Below are 19,510 nucleotides of genomic sequence, written 5' to 3' on the forward strand. Positions count from 1 at the left end.
CGTTTGGAATGAACAATCAAGTTGCTAAAGGCGACCTCCAGCTCACCCAGTGAGAGCGTTCCCCCCGATGTTGGCTGAGTCCTGCAACGGCCCGGGTTTGAATCCTAAAAAGCTTGAAGCATCTCCTTCAGTCAGCTTGGAAATACAAATTTGATGACTTTATATTTAAAAACAAACAAATTCAAACAGCCTTGCAGTCCACTGTCTGTGTAAACAATGTTCTCAATGCTTGCGTTCATGTGTAGACCCCCTGGTACCATGATATTATGAGCAAAGTTTCATGTTGTGTCGAGCCTTCTTAGTGTTTGAAAAATAGTGATTTTGATGCTATCGTAGAAGCGCCCCTAGCACTACCATTCAAAAGGCCATTGGACCGAAAACAAAAATACAATCAATCCTTAAAGTGACGCTTCCGTCATAATTACACTTTTAAACAAAAGTATGACTCTGGTGTATTTACAAAAAAATCCTTGATTACATTTTGGCGAGAGCTACGTGAGAGGTTAAGAACCCTCATATGGTATTTAAGATTTAAGGAGGTGACTCTGTAAGAAGCACAATCCAAACTCTCTGCAGGAGTCATGACAGACATTTGTGCTCAGAGCTGTCTGTGTGTGTTTGTATGTTTGTTGGGGTGGGTGTTTTTTTGTGAAGTAGGGGTGGGTGAGTTTTTTGAGAATTTGTGTGAAATCTCTGTTTTTGCAAAGTTCATTTTTTATTCGTGCTGCATTATCGTGGCAGAAGGCTACAACATACTGTACAGTGTACAAATAGTAAATGGGGCACTAAAGAATGTACTGCACATTAGATATTTAATGCCTACATCTGAATTAAATTCTGAAACAATTGTTTGTAACAAAGGTTACCGTAATGCACTTGCTAGAAGATTATTGCCCATTTTAAGGGTTGTTGAACCTTAATTGACTTAAGTTAATGACTTCAAGTCACACTTCTGTGAGATCAGATCAGATACAGTTTAATGAGTTTCCATTACTGGGAACATGAATATGATTTCTGAAACCACTGGTAGCCTTTTTAATTTTAATTATTCAAATTCTCATATAGATGACAAAATAAAATTTATGATTAGTAATGTGTTGCTAAGTGTATGTCTTACTTTAATGCAACTGTAAAATCTTCAGTAGGACAGGATTCATAGCAATTCTATTTTGAAAGGACAATATGTGGTGACTTAAATATTGGACTAATAAAGTTACCTTGACTTCATTTCAATTTGTATTTCAATGATGTATTCTAATATGTTATCTTATTAATATTGGTGATCCCCACATGGTGGGAGTTATGTGGATGTTACCTTTGTACCTTTTCACTCCTCTGAGCAGCATGTCATACACTTCACCAGCAGTAAAGATTAGGTTTCCACATTTGTGGGATCGTTGTACAATCCTTGGTGTTTCTATTCAGTCACACAAACACGCTTTTGTCTTTAAAATGAAACACCAATATTTAATGCTTTTACATCCCTTTATTTGTCAAGGGGAGTAGGTTACTATTTGACATGGGACAACATTTGTGTGAGTCTGTTAAAAAAAAAAACGTATGATGTCATCAGGGCTCATCTCGGCTTGGGTTTAAATACTACACATGTATAACAGAAAGTCTGCATGACAAACAAGTGGAGTTTTTAAGACATGGGTGTTGAGTTGCATTATGGTAAATATAGGATGCACACTGGGGTGAAAAACTCTGGATATGTCAGTTCTGACAATAATATTTCGTCTTAGTCTTTTGCAAGTGTCCCAACTTAATGGAAGGGAGGAACTGAGAAGTTGTCGATGTTCAAATTCTTTGGCTAAATCCTGCATCTTCACAATTGTACTTACAGCACCTTTAAATGAAAGAAATTCAATGAACAAATTCAGTCAAAGAAAATCACGTGGTCTCACAGGTACACACGTTCCACTTCTGCTCTCCGTCTGTGATTTTAAGAGGAATACATTTATCTGATGAAGCACCTTTTACAGACAAAGTTGCAAAGTGTTTCACATGACAAACATTTGTTAAAATACAGTACAGTACAGTAAATTAGCAAGCAAAAATAAAAGTACAACAGGTCAAAGTGCTTTGGTAGCTGTCTGAGATAAAAGATGGAAAAGGGGTTCACCTGTTGCTTTGACTCTGGGGGACCACTATCGACTCTTTGCTCATGTAAACACAGAATAACCTCAAGATATAGGTGCGCTTTCTTTGGGAAACAGAAGTAAAGTCTCTCTTCCCTCTCATGCAGATCATTGTTTTTATTCTTTCTGGTTAATCTTTATAGAAGTGTTCCGCTCTTCCTCCAGTAGTTTTAATCTAGTCGTTCCACGCGAGTTAACCCTTTCAAACACAAAGTCAATCCTGGTTAAGCTCCAGGTGTCAAAGGGTTATAAGTTACTGTACATCTCACCTGAGGCCTTGTGGACAGCTGTGGTAGCTGTTACTTTAAATCTTCTAATGCTGCCATAAATTCTACTGGTGGACTTTTAGCACAAACTAATAAAACACATAGTCCAACTGATAAAACATGCATACATTTGTATATGTGAGCATAGATTCGTTCAACTGTGCGCACACACACACACATGCACGCACGCACACACACTGCCCCCTCATCGACGCACCCACAATAGAAACGGCACTCTGCTCCAGTGAGTTTACCCTCCCAGTCGTACACCTGAGGGGAGCCGTCTCCATTCTCTGGACTGAAGGTAAGAGCCTGAAGTTTGTGTTTCTGCTTCCATTTTTCTTCTTGATTACTAAAGCTGAAAAAATGTAACCTCATTAGGAAGTATCTCAAAGCAGAAGCGGGTTATTTGTTTAGTCAGCATTTACAGACTTTGCCCCTGTTCACTGATCATGTGTTGGGTATTTTGACCTCACCTTGCTTTGGTTTAATAATCTATTCAGCATATAAAACATTGCAACGTCAGACCACCTCTAAATATGTAGAGTTTGTTCCCCTGTGTGTGCAGATTCAACATCACGTTGAGGACTTGCGCCACACTATGAGAATTCAGGTGGCAAAGGGAGAAAGTTCAGTCAATTTTGATCAACATTTGTCTTCTTCTTAGTTTAGCTGATGTTACCATGCATCTCAAAACCTGTGATAAACTTAGTTAACACAGCCACAAGGTTCCTTGACAGGAAGACAGGAAATTAAGCAACTGTGTAGTTACAACTTGTTAACAATGACATGGTTGCACTGTAGGTTAGTGGTACCTGAGGCAGGGGACACATAATGACTGTTTCTGGAACACTTTTTGGGGTGTTAATCTGAAGCTTGGCAAATCTCCATTTGATATAAATGATGTGAGCAGTGATATACTTTCAAGGGTGGTGACAGCATGAGGGGACTGTATGCCACTGATTGCCCGACCTGATACGTGTAATTTATTTGCTGTCCTTTGAAAACAAAAAGATCTCTGAAACATCAACGTTTCATGGACTAAGAACAGCCCTGTTTTCAGCTTGTACTAATGCATTTTAAATGGTTTATAGAGACAGGAGGATATTTTTCAAACCACTTTATTTGAAAACAAAATAACCAAGGTAGAGATAATGTCTTGCTGTTTAATATGTACAGTATATATACATGTTAGGCCTCTGTTTATATAGGAAAGCTGAAGACATGAAAGGGGAGAACAAGGGGGAATGACATGCAGCAAAGGGCTGCACCGTGGAGTTGAACCTGCAACCGCTGCGCATAAATGGCCACCTGCTCTACCAAGAGAGCGATTGAGGCACCCAAAAATTTAAAATAAGTTTAAAGCTAAATCCAATTCAGACCACATCTTATACTTTGAAACCAATGACTCTGATCTCCTTATGCACTATAATGTTCCTGTTGATCACCTGACAAGCACGTTGTAATCATAAAATCTTTGCACAATACGTAACACCAACCAGTGTAAGTAGACTAAATGACTGAAAACCTTGTGAGGTTACAACAGGACAAACTTCCAGTGAGAGATGTACTTATATAAGTCTATTATCTGTTGTACTCACAATAAAGGTTGAAGGATGTGTAACTTAGAAAATGTGTAACTGATTGCAAAATCAAAATGTTTGCCTGTTTCCCCTTCAGGTCCGTAGTGTTTTTCTGACTCCACTTCCATTTTGGTCCATCAGGAGTTTATCCACACAGCTTTAACAATGGCAGATAATCATATTCCCATTCTAGAGTAAGGCACATTTCTTTTGTATGTAAATTTCTGTGGTGATTAATTCAACCTGTTTTTGTTGACATTGGCTTTACTTCCTCATTGGGCGGACCCAGCGATTAAATGAGATTGTTAACAATTTAGAAATACACCATTTCTTCAAACAATTCTTTTTAATCTCATCAAAAAAGAAAAGAGTGTAAACTCCTCAGTCTTCACTTTACCACAAAACAAGCACAATGGATGAAGATGGCAAAATATGTAAATGACCATTAAGGCATTTTATTTTAATACGTAAAGACATATTTCATGTTTTATATGTTACATGAGCAATGCATTACAAATATTAAAAATATCCCCAAAGTCCCAAGTCTGAAATGTCATCACATTTTACAGCTAAACATTCCCGTTGATACTTTCTTCGTTGCCTCATCTCTTCCCTCTCTCCATCTTACCATTTTGCACCCTTCTCCATCTTCCTCATCCTCCTCTTCCCTATCTCCACCTCCTCTTTAAGGATCTTCCTGGGCATTATGGGCTTCGGCCTCTCCATCATGTTCTGCACAACCTTCTGCAGGGCGTGCTTTCGCTTTAGAGAGGACCAGATAGAGAGGGAGGTGTGGCGACGCACTGACCAGGAGGCGCGCCCTCCCCCCATATTTTTCATCCCTTTCCATGGAAGCTTGTCACGCCAGGACAGCGAAGACCACCCCAGGGTGCCTCGATACAGCCAGGAGCTCACCACACTGCCTCAATATAGCAATGCTGTCTACTGTGGGCCACCACCTTCCTATAATGAGGTGAAAAAATTACTAGTCAGAATCCTCAAATATAATGCACAAAATAATGCAAAACAGTTTAATTCAACTTTAATGTCATTGACACAATGTGCAGGCAAATTATGCAAGGAAATGTAGAACAAATATAGCACTGTGTCAGGAAGCATATGAGCTGTTGCGCCCAGCGCGCCGTCATTTTGAAAACCATAATGTCAACTACAATGTGTAGGCTATTTCTGGTTATTTAGATTTTGACCTTGCGTTTCTTCCTTTGTATTTCAGCTGGAATTGAAGCCTGACGATCTTCCACCCGCGTACACAGAGTTTAATGTCCCTGTTTATCCTCAACCTCACACAGACATGGTTCATCCACACACACAGCAATAAGCCAGCAATAAGCCAGGACCCTCACACTGCCTGTGTGGAAGTTATGGACACTCTTGATTATTGAACTGCTTCATGGACATGAGTGAACTGGCGCTGTTGTTTATATTGTTTCAAAGATTATTTTTATTTCATTATCAAACTTGTTTATTTCATTGTGGCAATGAATGCGATGATGACACAAAGGGGATTAAAGCTTCAGAAATGGCACCAGGTTTAAAGCTACAACTGGTTGAGTATACAGCACATTCTCTGAGCCACTGAAACACTAAGAAGTAGAAATAGATTTTATTTGGCTCTATATGGTGATTGTTAAAATGGGATATGTGAGGGCACCATTTTCCTATCTTATATAATCTCCAACAAAGAGGTTTTTCTTTTGGTTTGTTCGCATGTCTGTCTGATATTTCACTAGTAAAGATCACATTAAAGGTAAGCCTATTAATGAAATTAATGTAAATATTAAATGTGAAGGTAAATCCAATGGTGCCACTATGTGGCCATTTATAAAGCACTTTGTTATGGCTTATGCCTTCTGAATCATGAGGAGGGGTAGAGAATTGCCATTAAAAGTTTTCTCATCCCTTTTTTTTACCAGTTTATCTATTGTGTTTAATATAATGTGCATACAGTTAGAAGATACACAGTTATGTAGGAGACAATTTGTAGTAACAGTATTTAGTAGCTGGTCTACAAACAGATCCCTGAATAGAATGACAACACATTTGTGTCACTCCAAACATATGTCTGTAGTATAGTTTAAATCAGAGGCTGAATGTAGAAATCTACCTTTATGTCATATTTTACATTTTGTACAACATTTCCATGTAAAAACAGTTCATAGTGATGATATCATATGTGCATAACATTTATGTTTAAATACTGCACTGTAAATTAACTATATGTTGTAAATTAAAATTTAGGCACAGACATTTACATTTTTGTCATTTATCTTCAGTCGAACAGATTTCACTATTGCGCTAAAGGTACGACTTACACACATGTTAGCCACGTACTTCTCCAACCACCCAGGGAAGTTTAGTCAACCCTGAATTCTCAAGATTGTAACATCCAGTATGTGCATTTTTTTGTCTTCATTATGCTTCACAATTTTCTCTAACTTTTAAAGCTGCTAAACATGGCAAGGAGAGGCCTTCTAGTTGGTGGAGTTTCATAAATCAGAGACATACCGAACAGACCATTTTTGAACTTTAGTTGCATTCAAAGACATCCTCAATGCCACCAAAATGGTAGGCATATTTGATTTTTTTGCAAACACACGACTGGTGTATATTCTAATTTCATTTTGTTTTAAAATTATGGCTTAATATTGATTAGCATCTAATTTTTGGGACATACATTAATCACCTCTCATGTACTCATATCTTTTTCTCTAACAGAGCCAAAGTACTGCAGTGGTTCAGTGAAAGCCAGAACACTTATGACAGGCAGGTGTCTACAATTAATAACACTAGTGTTGACGGGCCGACATGCAGACACACGTTCCCATGTCGGTTCCAAGCATTGACACATGAGCTGTAATCCTATATACTGTATGTCAAGGGGCTTGACCGTGTCAATTTCTCTCTGTTTAATGGTAACTGGATGAGGTGTGATCTTGCAGCCTTCAAAAGAGACAATCCTCTCCACTTATACATACATGGATATATATATAGATATATATATATATATATATATATATATATATATATATATATATACTATGCTATGACTTAGACAGTTTTGGTTTGCCAACAGGACCATAGAAGTATGTCTGTTATTGTATGGTGCAAATTAGACACTAGAGGGCAGTGGAAGTGTGCAGACTCATGGACAGTGTATATTTTCATTTATGTCACATCCAGGAAGCTCTTTCCTTTGATTTAATTTTTATTTACCTTAAGCACAACCACACTGCAGCTGGTAGGTAAGTGTCTTGCCTCCGAGCAGCTTGATAGTAGATTTTTAGAAGAAAAACACACATTTTCCCAAACCACATTTGGTGTAGGATTAATGTATGAAGATTTGAATCCATTGGACCACTGAATTATTGGCTTTGGAAGTATTTAAGATGTTATCAATGGGAAAATATGATTCAGAGAGTTGATGGTGCAAGTAAGTAATATAAACCTGATGGAGTGAGGGAGGTTCAAGGTTCAGGTGAATCAGCAGCCTTGCTAATCATTCAGCTGTTTGAAAACCTTTTTTTACCATCTTCCTAAGTGAGTGGCATGTTATTTATACTTTTTTTTTTTTAGATCTGAGCAAGTACAAACCTAAGAGCTTCCTTCACCGTGATGTGTTATGGCCCCTGCTTAACATACTAAAGGAGGGCTGCACATAGACTTAATTCATTTTTATAAATTCAAACTGTATCATACTGAATGAAAGCCCAACATTTGATCCCGTGACTTCTAAAGGAACAAACAGGAGTGATATAATGCGGCATGTAAGCGTCCTGTGGTTGACGTGTCTTCACTTGTGTTCTTGTTAGTACCATCTTGTTGTTCAGTAAATAAAAGGCCCTGAACACCCCTCAGGTGTTACTTATTCTGGCTGATTAGACCTCTGCTCAGGATGAAGGTGGGCCGGAGCTTTGATGGTAATTCATAAGGTCACAAATCCTTTCTACCAATAAAAATGATATAGGTGTTATTTGCCGTGCTGTATCAGGTGCAACAAAGCTAATTGGAGACTCAATATGATGTCAATCAATCAGTCTATACACACCCACACAGTCCTGGGAAGAAGTCTAATGGTCCGTTCATGCCACCTGGGAATATCAGGGACCGGTCCGTGATTACGTTTTTTTTCCGACTGCCAGGATTGCGTGTTCTTCTTTTCTTGTTGCATTACTGCTACCAACTGTTGGGCATGGCCCAGAGCATCAGGTGTGGGAAAAAAAGGAGACCACAATAAGAAAGGACACCCCAAAGCTCTTCAATTACACGTTACTTTCCACATTACAGTTTGTACAAGAGCTCAAAACATTTGAAAACAAAACAACCTACTTGACTTGAATTGGATTACTTATTACTGGCAATAGCAAATTTATACTATACTATTTATACTATAATTTAAGTTACTCTGTTGAAACCAATGGACGACCGCAACCTAAATTGACAGCACATTGTGGACGTTTCGCATATATTACATGTATGCATACATTTTCTATATTAAGGAAAGGTTCAACCCATTTAAATGATCGTAAGTCGTGTTTCTGTAAGTCAGTTGTCAACAATGCGTCACCAACTGAGAAACTCTGTTAGCAAAATCTAGCCCCACTTTCCTACCTCTGAATCCCACATGATGTGAAGTGAATGATGATGTTTTCACTGGGAAAAAATGTTTTTCTGATGCCCACAATTGCAAAAAAATACACAAGATTAACTTAAAACACCTATGTGGGTGTTCAGTGGCATTACAACTCCTGTGTATTTTACAGAAAATCAAAAGACAGTCTTTACAATCTCAATCAAGTGTATTACAATGAATGTATTGTGAAATGTATCAACAAGAAGTTATTATCAACATATCACAAAAACACACACAAACACACACACACACACACACACACACACACACACACAGATGAAACTTCCTTGTCTGATTGTGGTTCTGGGTTTTGTCTATTTGTGTGTAGTGTTGAATGCAACAAATCTTTTAAATGAGTTGGCACAATTGAATTTATCAAAGGAAAGTTGCAATATCCTGATTATTTAGTGCTCAGTCTGTGTTTCTGTATCTTAAGAGAAAGCAAATATAGCTGAAATCTTTTTCTAAAACTGCTGATATTCCAAAACTTCTTTATGGATGTTTCCTTGAAAAGTGATCTGCTTGCTCTAAGAACTCTTCTGAATTCTGATGCATTCTCACAGTACTATTGAGTTAAACACTCAAACCCAATGGATTACTTTAAATTACACGCATGTACTATTACATCAAAGTGAAAAGTAGACCTAGATGTTCTATCCATAGTGGTTTTTTTTTTGACATGTCTCAGTCACTTAGCAGGATGTGTTATGTTCAAAGTCTTTGGGATCCTGGACTAAAATTAAAAACCTTGTTTTGTGGGTTTTAAGAATACATAACCTCTCCTCAATCATGTGTACTGATGACCCACATGTGGGCAGTTTAAAGGACCGTTTACACATCATATGGTACATTGTAATTTTGAAAAATGTTTTTGCCCTCTGTTTACACGCAAACGAAGAATTTGACAGAGTGGAGATTGAAAGAAAACATTCAACTTGTGCGTTTGCATGTAAACTGAGACAAATGTAGGTTTAGGCAGCCAAGGAAGTGAGGAAGAGCAGAAAAAAGAAGTGATTTGTTGTTGATTTGCCATTTTAGGGATTCTGATCCCTACCGTTGACTTGAGCTTCTCACACACTGCCACCTACAGGTTTGGCATTCTCTTGACAGCATTGACGGAATATATATACACGGGTACACATGCACACATGTTATTTTTGAAAACGGAGAGGTACAAATGTCTGTTTATGAAAATAGCCGCCCACTTGTAAACATTGTCTAAGAAGTCAGTCTTTCTATTAAATCACAAAAAAATCTGGTTTTAATTCCTGCTGGCGGACAAACAAGCAAACTATCAGAGGCTGGAAACATTGAGAGACCATTAAAAGTTTAGCGCACGATTAAAAGTTAATGTTGGATGTGGCCAATTTGAGAAAAAGTAGCACATTTTCTGAGTGACTTCTGGTGCTGTACGTTTTAGTACTGCTGCTCTGGAAGAGACAAGTGGGATCCTGGAATAGATTTAGAGTAAGAAAACCCCCTGAGGGCTGCACAAGCAGAGAGAAGCAAGGATAGCATGAAAAGGAATGGGATCTTTTTGTGTCTGTGCATGTGAGCATGTCGGTCAAAGAAAAGAGTGTCAGAGCCAGAGAGCTGCTAAAGGTATGTGTTTGTGTATGTAAGTCTGTTCTCTGTTGAATGATAGCTGATCACAGTTGCTATTATTACCAGGGTGACCCATCTCTCGCCTTCCACCCATTCTCTTTATCCCACCTCCCCCGTGGCTCTGTGATATGAATACACACTGGAGAGCCTCTGGCGTTACACTGTCTGATGACGTTCTCGGTGAGTCTTTCCCTGCATTGCTTTTCGTCTGGCTTTCATCACCACTGGGACTTGGAGTCTTTATTAACAAACTCTTAACTGTGTAGACTTTTATTCTGTATTTTTTTGGCAAAACCATTAATGTGTCAGGAAAAAGCATTCACACTGATGCATTCTAACCGACAACATGCTGAGTGACAGGATGGGATTGGCCCTTAACGCACCCTCCATACACAAGGTTTTCTTTATCTTTATTTAAAGTTTCTCAATTCAACTGCTGAAGCTCTGGTTGGCTTTTGGGTTTATTTCTTGTGTTCAGCCACATTTATCCACTGCGCAGTGATTTTTATCTCATTTATAGCCAAATATTCTACAGCTAAAAGTGGTCAAACGGACAATTTCTTTTTTAAAGAACGGCTAATTCATGCTAAATAAGATTTGGGTTGACTGAATGGTATATTCCCTTAAAAAACTACACAAACAAACAAACAAACAAAAAGGATAGACATGAACACATAAGAATGGCTAATGTCCATATTTTGTCATCTCTGGGAAGGTACGCTACGAGCCATCCAGGTTAGTACGGCAATGGTTGTTCCAGTATGAGCTGGCTAAGCTATTTGCTAACTAATTTATAATTATTAAATGATAATGAAGCGATGAGTTGAACCATGCTGGTTAAGGTGGAATCATGGCTGGTCCAGGCAATATGCAAACAGTTGGGCAAAACTTCCTTCCTCAACAAAATTGGAGAAACCAACACAGAAGTGTTTCGAAGACAATCTCGTGCATGTGGGATTTTTAGTTGTCTCAAGAATTTGATTTGCATGATAAGAGATAAAAGTACCCTTCGCTCACAGCAACAAATCTAAAATACCTGATTCAGGCAAAAGCTCATTATAAAAACTCAAAAATGTTTTTGCAATTGCTGACATCTGAACAACCTTCACCAGCAATCATTTTTAAAACTAAACTACCATGTTAGGCTGAAGTCAGTGAGACTCAGGAATGTCTGAGGTCTTAAGTAAACATGTATGGCCAGAGAGGGACAGAGTGGGGTAGGTCAAAAGATATCATCACACACCGCTTTCACTCCGAGTGCTCAACTAGGGTTGAAGTGTTTAACTGACGTTGATCGACTCGGCTCAGATTTGGCCCCCTGTAATTTATGCTGGATTTTTTTACAGATCACTTCTATAACGGCAGAGCGGATTGGTTCAATTCCTCCCCTATGAGTGGCATGATAACAGTGGGATGAGTGAAGTCTGTTCAAAGTAGCAAAAGTGCCTCAATGTTCACCACTCTGCCCATCCTCCAAAGTTGACTCAGAGTCAACTTTTGCAGAGGTCAGGGCCTACTGAAGAATTAGGAATTTAAGTACAACACACTAGTTCTGGTGGTGTGGAGCTGGATTGGAGTATGCAACAATGTTAGCAGATCACTGAATCTTACATGGAAACCCTTCGCCCATTCCAGCACGTGAGGTCGCCTCATTGACATGCAGAGCTCTAGGGTTGTGACCCAGATCGTATCTGAATTGTCATGCAGGGATAAACCCGTGTTGATTGGCTTGGATTGAATTGACAAAATAGGAGTTGAACATGGGTCAGATGACCCTAGTTCAACCCGAGTCATTGGTGTGAAAGAGGTGTTACAAGGGTCTGTTGAGCACTGTCAGAGACCTCGCAAGCTGTTGTGTGTGTTACTGTGTTTGCACTGATGGGACAGGGTAGGTAACCATGGAGAGGGGGGTTTGTTGACGAACAACATTCCTGTGTGTGTGTGTGTGTGTGTGTGTGGTTACCCAGTTGAGCACAGGTAAACATCATACGACTATTTAAAGACAATGATTCTCCTCTGACCAGCTGATAGCAGAAAGTTTTTAAAGCACTTGCTGTTTTGCCTGCAGTCTTCAGGAGAAACTCTGAGAGGCCTCAGTGTTACTCTGCCTGAATACTACATAAACAGTGCCAGTGGACCGGTAGATTCACTCATTTTTGAAAAACTATTTTGTGTTTCTCAGTGTATTAAAATGACAGCTATCTTCTTCTCATCCTACAATTTAGTTTTTTTTTTAAACCTATTGTTGTTATACATGTCTACAGGTTTGTTTGTTTAATTCCATTAGCTGTTGCTTCATATAATGATTCATGTGTGAGTGGACAGTCCATGTTGAGCAGCAATTCACACCAACCAGCTACCTCTCTAACATTGGTTGGGCTGCATGCAAACCCCAGTTGTTTTTCACATCCATTCACCAGGACCTGACTGTTAATTGGTTTCCTGTTGAACAGCTAAAATTGCTAAAATCGTGACATGAGTGAAGTAGTTGGGTTTTTGTGGTTCTTAAAAAGGCATTTGGGGTGGCCTCTAACTCACCCAGTAAGAGCATTTGCCCCATGTCGGCTGAGTTCTGCAGCGGCCAGGTTTTAAATCTGACCTGTGGCCTATTGCTGCGTGTCATTGCCCATTGCTCTCTCCCTTTCCTGTCTATCCTCAGTCACCAATAAAGGGAAAAGCCCCCAAAACAATCTTTAAAAAAAGGCATTGATACATTAGATCATGATGTTGTTATTCATAACTTTTTTGATAAAAGGTTACAGTGGTTCAATTATTATGAGTCCAACCGTGAGCAATGTGTTGTTATTAATAATGAGAACTCCTCTTTTTTAAAGACTAAAATAGGAGTACCACAAGGTTCTGTTCCTGATTAATGGGCAACACATCCAAAAGGTCTTGGAGGTAAAATTTCCCGGCCTAATATTACACTCCCACTTAAAATTTGGAAACACACACATTTAGACTTTGAGACTGCCTCCACTTTCATGCTGCAAATAGTTTTATCCTGGCTATGATCTTTTCACTTCCAAGTTGTGTAACCTCTTGGTCACAAGCAGCTCTACAATAACAAAACCTCTTATGGTGACATGTACAGTAGAGCAATTAAAATTTTGGACAGGAAGCCGATAAGATTAGTATCTTGACTGCACTGACTTGTAGGGTACCCTTCAAATATGTGTGTGTGGGTGGGGTGGGACACCTGACAAACCTGCTTAACCAACTCTGCAGCAAATTCTTCTGTGACACAAGTACACACTTGTGTATAGAAGGTATAGAAAAGATTGATGAACAGAAAAACAAGTTAGACCTGAACAAAACACTAAAAACATAGAACCCCGGTATTTGGTATGTTCATAAGCATATTTCCCCTCCCTACTCTTTAAATATTCAGGAAATATCTTTGAGCTTTAGCTTGATGAAACTTTTTGAGAAATAAACACACAGTGGTTGAAGTAAAAACAAAATCATTTTCCCATTAAAGTGATAATGTGCTTTAACGTCCCAACTGTGTTCATTAAAAACTCACAATAATGAGATTAATAACTACTAATAACTTAATTTTAGTATCACAACTTTTACATTGACCCGTTACATTTGAAGAATTGTAGTACTTCACACTGGTGAGACATAGTACAATTAAGGCCAAAATGATTAGCCCCTCTTATAAAATTATACAAAACTCATGATTTCTCCATGAAAATGACTATTAACATCAACTGTTTATAGTGTATTTGTTTTCAACATAACAAAGACAAAATGATTGGGATATTTTATTGATGCAGTGAGTTGAAACAAAAAAGGGCAAAAATGAGACGTCCAAAACAATTAGCCCCCAGGCCATTAATGGTCAACAGTGTACCCTTTCTGAGCCACAACTGACAACAAGCTCTTAGAGTAGTTCTTTACTAGGGTGGCACAGGTCTGAGGGATTTTGGCCCATTCTTCCATTGCAAATTGTTCCAGATGGTCCAAATGCGTGGTTTTCGAGCATGGACATTCACTTTGAACACCAGCAACAGATTCTCAATAGGATTGAGGTCTGGGCTCAGTGCGGGCCGTTCCAGGACCTTGGTTTTGGTATCCTTCAGGACTTGTTGGAGCAAATATCGATGTATGATTTGGGTTGTTGTCTTGTTTGAAGACCCAGCGACAACCTAAGGATAGACCACAAGCAGATTTCTGCATATTATCCCTCAAAAGTTTCCTTTTTCATGATGCCATGCATCCGAACAAGGCTGCAAAACTGCAAAACAGCCCCACAGCACGATGCTCCCAGCACCATGTTCAACTGTGGGAACTGTGTTCTTACGGTTGAAGGCTCTCCCTTTCTTGGCCAAACATAAGCAACATCCATGTGCCCAAACAGTTCCAGTTTAGCCTCATCAGACCAAAGCACAGACTTCCAAAACTCATCTTTATCTTTCAAATGGTCAGCCCATTTTTCACTATATTTGATCCAAAGCAAGCCTAAAAATGTATATTATATTCCAAAATGTACCAAAAGCTACTAAATAGCATTGGTGAATGTTTGATTATATCAAGTTTTATCATGCTGCCAACATTAGGAAGACTTTTGGGAAAATGTTCCCTAATTCCTAGGGGGCTAATCATTTCGGCCTCAACTGTATATGGGAATGGAATACAATGATGTAACAGGTACTTTGAATTCCTGTCTAACAAGCTAATTTCTGTCCAATGAGTTCACTGAAACGGGGAAGAACTGGTTTGCTAAGGATGTTAGAATGATTACATTTTAAAGAACATTCTATTTGCAGCGACTTGAACTAAACGTGTCCACTTTAGTTAACACGTTGACATTGCTCTGCTGTGAGTTCACCTACTGAGTACAATGCATCCTATACTTACATATACAGTATATAGAGTATGTATGAGTTATACTCAACCTATTTTCATTTATATATTTGATTACAATGTTAACACAGTCCTGTTACACTTTAAGCTAGAAGATTGTGCCTGTGTTGCTATCTAAACAAGCAGTAGAATATAATAACAGAAAGAAAAAAGCCAGTCATATCATAGAAAGATGGTGACACAAATACGTGTTAAAACGTTCCACTTCTGATAGTTTACACCTGAACCAATTTGAAATTAAAAGTTAACAAGATTAGTGTGCGGTACAGCCAGTGTGTGGTAAACCCACATACACAACACTATCACTTAATGGGCCGTTACAGTGCAAAAGAAGTCTGGGACAAGTAAAAAGTGTGTTGTAACGTTTGATCTTTCATATAAATCTGTAATATTTTTTATTATTGGTGATAGTGTACTAGAAAAACACAAGGAACTGATACAAATAATCATCCGTGTTGCATGCTTCAAATTATGGAAGACCAGATGCTGCATGATCATTCAACAGCAAAAACGTGTGCATACAAGTGCTCACTGAACTAAGGAGAAGAAGATCTGTGGACAAAAAACAGCTCCTTCCTTGGAACATTGTGACCTTGTGATGTATTGAACGTTAAGAGACTCTTTGCACTTTTTTATATGCACTTTACAATGTGCACTTTATTATTTGTACTTTACTAGCCCATTCACACTTTTGTTCTCTAATAATGTATGCAGCCTACTGTTTACAACTAGTGTTTTGTAAAAATGTTAATAAAGCTCTTTGTAAAAAAAAAAGAAAACCTACATATGACTGCAAAATTCAGATTGTAAATCCAATAAGCAGAGATAAATGGAATAAGTAGCCTCTGATTGTGTATAACAGTGATACAGACTGACTGCCATTCTGTGACTGAAAACTCACACACACTAGACCAGACATGCGAATACAAACTTAACTTGCACCTTCCCTTCACTGCGCAACCTGTGAAGCATAACATGTTTAGGTAAGTCCAATGTTTCCTTTACATGATTAAGATAGTGAGTGACACAATAAAGCATGTATTTCTTCCTTTCTGTAATTATGCATGAGTAGCTATGGCTGTACCCAAGGAGTGGGAGACAATGGATACTCACACAACTCATGCAGTGCAGGGGGGCGGTGGGCGTTAACACATCTGCAAGCTTTCTTTCTCTTCATTCGATGGAGGAGACACATACAATAACAACGATTCTCTGGCTTCATGATTGCAATGAATTAAAAAAAAAGTCAGAAGCACACATTGTTTTGTATAAAAGAGGGTCTGTTTTCCTCTTGTTGGTTTTCTCTCTAAAATAAAATCTGAATTGAATGGCAGCATGCTTTATGATCTCTGTTTTACAAAACTGACTGTAGTAGTGAGAAAAGTAGAGAAGACAAGATAGAAAAAATATGTTAGAGCACGTGCGTCGTTGTTGGCATGTGCACGAGTCAAAAAGTATCTAAATGATCCAGAAAATGGGGCGTGGCACTTAGCAAGCCCACGGACAACTTTTTCTCTCTGTTCCCCTTTCTCCAATGTATGCTGATGGAGTGTTGGTTGCATAACATACAGCCAGTAGGTAGCTCAAGTTCAGTCATCTCACTGGGCTGTAGTGCATGTGCATGTGTGTTACGTAGGGGTGTGTTTGCTTTCTCTCTGTCTCTCCACGCCCCCCATCTTTCATCCCAGTCCCCCCATAGGTTCGATGCAAAGGTAACAGAAAGACTGGGGGCTTTATAAAGATCCACTTTTTCCACTCGGTCTCTCTCTGCTCGTTTCATTCTTCGGTTTTACTTCTTTCCATCAGCACACATCAAAATGCCCAGCAAGAGGAAGAAGAACAAGCGTCGCATGAGGAGGGTGGTAAGTGGTGGCAGGCGCTCTTTTTCCCCATTAGGTTTTTATTTTTGACATGATCACATCCAAAGTCTATTGGACATAATGGGAATATGATCTCAAATCAGTTAAGTCAGTCTTTTGGAAAATGGCGAGGAAAATTATATTTTGTAGCCTACAGTTTTTTATTGCGTTCTTTTTTTTTTATATAGGCTTTGTATGTTTTATTTTTTCATCGTTTACTCCCCATAAGACAAAACCTTGTTTTTGTGACCCTTTCCTAATAGCCAAATCAACAGAAAAGTGAGAAAAAAAAATGTTTTCACTTCGTTGTTGTTTTTTTGTGACGCTCTCAACTCCGAGGAGCGCTCCAAGCTCCGTGCGTAAAATCTCACCAAGATAGAAGTGTCTACTAAAAAATGGACTCGAAGGTACCAGAGACAAAGAAAATTGTTAACTTCTTGGCTTAACTACCAATTGCGTTCTCAACACGCTCTGGATAAAACAGTAAACATGGTAGGATGGATATTGCAGGTTTGTTTATTTCACTGGTTAATTATAGTGAGCGTAAAAGTGCAACATAAAAAAAAAATCTACAAATATATACATTGCCCCCCCATCTCTTAGGCACACGGGTACACACTATACAGTACATATAGTACTCACTGTCTTCAGTTATGAGACACAGCTATACTTAAGTATTCAATAATTGTAATTATTTAACATATAGCAGCAGCAAGCCAATGAAACGATATTTGACAAACATGACTCCTAACCTCTTCTAGCGAACTGGGAGACATTTTACAGTATTGTACATCCATGCATTCTACTTCTGAACATTCAGTGCCCAAATAAGAGTGGGAGTTGTCAGAGGGGGATGGTTGTATGAGTGAGAAGGTAACAAGGAGGCTCTATTTTCTAAGAGGGCAAAGGTTACTCCACCAAACATGGTTCTCTATCATTTCTTCCAATCAAAATACTTAATAGTTTCAAACAATGCTCCATTATCTAATTACAACTTCAAATGACCATTTGCTTCAACATTAACATGAAGCCCAGTCCTCCAGCAAGAAAAGACCTCTCCGCCGCCCCTCCCGAGCCTCTCTCTGGCTAGTCCCTGACTCTCAGCACCTCACAGCACTGTATTTGGTAGTGTGTTGGCTAAAGGAATGTCTTGCATTTGTTTTGCCAGATTGGAGTCTGCACAGTCTCTCTGATTCTCTCAGAGACTGCCAGTGACACTCACACTTAAAAATGGCCCTTGAAGTCACTTACAGCTGGATGTTATCACCAATTCCTTCTTGCGTTGCAGTATCAGAGCACCGGAAGGAAAGGAGCTGCTTAATGATGTAAAGCTGAATGTGCCTCAGACATGCCTTTCTGGAAGCACCTACTATAAAGTAGCTGGGCCTCCTTTAATTCAGCCTAAAAAACACAATTAACAACTTTGATTATTTGAAATGTATATATTACTCTGTGGTAGCAATTTTTAAAGCAAGCTATTTGTGGGCGAAGGTAAGGGAGGGGTTGTTTTGACATTAGCTAGGTGTACAGGGAAAGGCATTTTGCACTAACTGGCTGTCAGCCTAACAAAAGCATTTTTGGGGAGTGATTGTAACCTGATTATAACCTGATTATGATGTGATTAGGCCCACTGTCTGGCCTGCGGGACACCCATCAGTGCTGCTGACTCGCACGTTTTTCCATTCCCGCTTCACCAGACCTGTCAGTACTGCTTTGATTCAACTAATTAGCTCCCATTATCTAACAAGCTTTGCTAGGCTCATTCCCAGTTGTCCAGCCCCTCCCTGTAGAGGTTTGCACTCCTAAAATCTCCATTAAAGCCTGAGGGGATTTTGTCCTGAGCAGAAAAAACATGTAGAATGGCATGCCTGGTATTCCTGCAGACTGACAACAACATCAGTATCTGACCACTATGAGGGACTTAGTAGCATTTAGACCCATTAAAGCCATTGTAAATTAAGTGTCACAGGATTTCAAACTATTTTTCAGATATCAAACTTTAGCAGAATCAGTCTAGTGAGAGAAAATATCTAGTCAAGTTCCCCTAAACATATTTAATTGTACTAACGAACATGTGAAGTACAATTTTCTGCAGCAGAAAAAGTCATGGCTGCAGGATGAGTGCATGACAAGAAAATTAAAAGTGGTTCCCACTGTAATGAGAAGACAACAATCATTGACCCAGGCGTTTTTGGTGTCTTTCCCTCCTTACAGCAGGCTCAGAGGAGAGCCCTTGAAGAGCAGCATGCAGCCAATCCTCAAGTCAAAGCGAGTCCCGGGATCGCAGTGAATGCACCACCTGCAGCAAGTCCAAAGAAAGCATCTAAAGCTCGAGCACCAGCTCCAGTAAAGATCCCAGCACAGGCTCAAGAAAAGTTCCCAACACCGGCTCAAGTAAAGATCCCAACACCGGCTCAAGTAAAGATCCCAACACCGGCTCAAGTAAAGATCCCAACACCGGCTCAAGTAAAGATCCCAGCACCGGCTCAAGTAAAGATCCCAGCACCGGCTCAAGTAAAGATCCCAGCACCGG

The 19,510-nt window shown here is 39.2% G+C and overlaps 2 protein-coding genes across 3 annotated transcripts in view; both read left to right on the forward strand.

Moving 5' to 3' along the window:
* Nucleotides 1-2,577: 2,577 nt before the first annotated feature.
* On the forward strand, nucleotides 2,578-5,708 carry si:dkey-283b1.6. The gene is made up of 4 exons (XM_034872127.1): nucleotides 2,578-2,711; nucleotides 4,088-4,184; nucleotides 4,681-4,963; nucleotides 5,225-5,708. The coding sequence occupies exons 2-4, from the start codon at nucleotides 4,156-4,158 to the stop codon at nucleotides 5,327-5,329; spliced, it is 417 nt and encodes a 138-aa protein (XP_034728018.1). The 5' UTR covers nucleotides 2,578-2,711; nucleotides 4,088-4,155; the 3' UTR covers nucleotides 5,330-5,708.
* Nucleotides 5,709-16,709: 11,001 nt separating this feature from the next.
* Nucleotides 16,710-19,510, forward strand: part of LOC117944324 (cytadherence high molecular weight protein 1-like) — a 12,224-nt gene continuing 9,423 nt past the window's right edge. For both annotated transcript variants that reach the window (XM_034870981.1, XM_034870980.1), the window contains exons 1-2: nucleotides 16,710-16,980; nucleotides 19,192-19,510. The exon at nucleotides 19,192-19,510 is cut by the window's right edge and continues 554 nt beyond it. In XM_034870981.1, the coding sequence (XP_034726872.1) occupies nucleotides 16,936-16,980; nucleotides 19,192-19,510 (364 nt within the window). In that variant the 5' untranslated portion in view covers nucleotides 16,710-16,935. The remainder of the gene's footprint in view (nucleotides 16,981-19,191) is intronic.

The sequence above is a fragment of the Etheostoma cragini genome, chromosome 5 (assembly GCF_013103735.1).
Source record: "Etheostoma cragini isolate CJK2018 chromosome 5, CSU_Ecrag_1.0, whole genome shotgun sequence".
In the NCBI taxonomy this organism is placed as follows: domain Eukaryota; kingdom Metazoa; phylum Chordata; class Actinopteri; order Perciformes; family Percidae; genus Etheostoma; species Etheostoma cragini.

Excerpts from the sequence above, each read along its gene's own strand:
- si:dkey-283b1.6 (XM_034872127.1), top strand. The coding sequence starts at position 4,156 with ATGGCAGATAATCATATTCCCATTCTAGA. Across the intron at positions 4,185-4,680 it reads AATCATATTCCCATTCTAGA|GATCTTCCTGGGCATTATGG; the intron begins GTAAGGCACATT and ends CTCCTCTTTAAG. Across the intron at positions 4,964-5,224 it reads CACCACCTTCCTATAATGAG|CTGGAATTGAAGCCTGACGA; the intron begins GTGAAAAAATTA and ends TTTGTATTTCAG.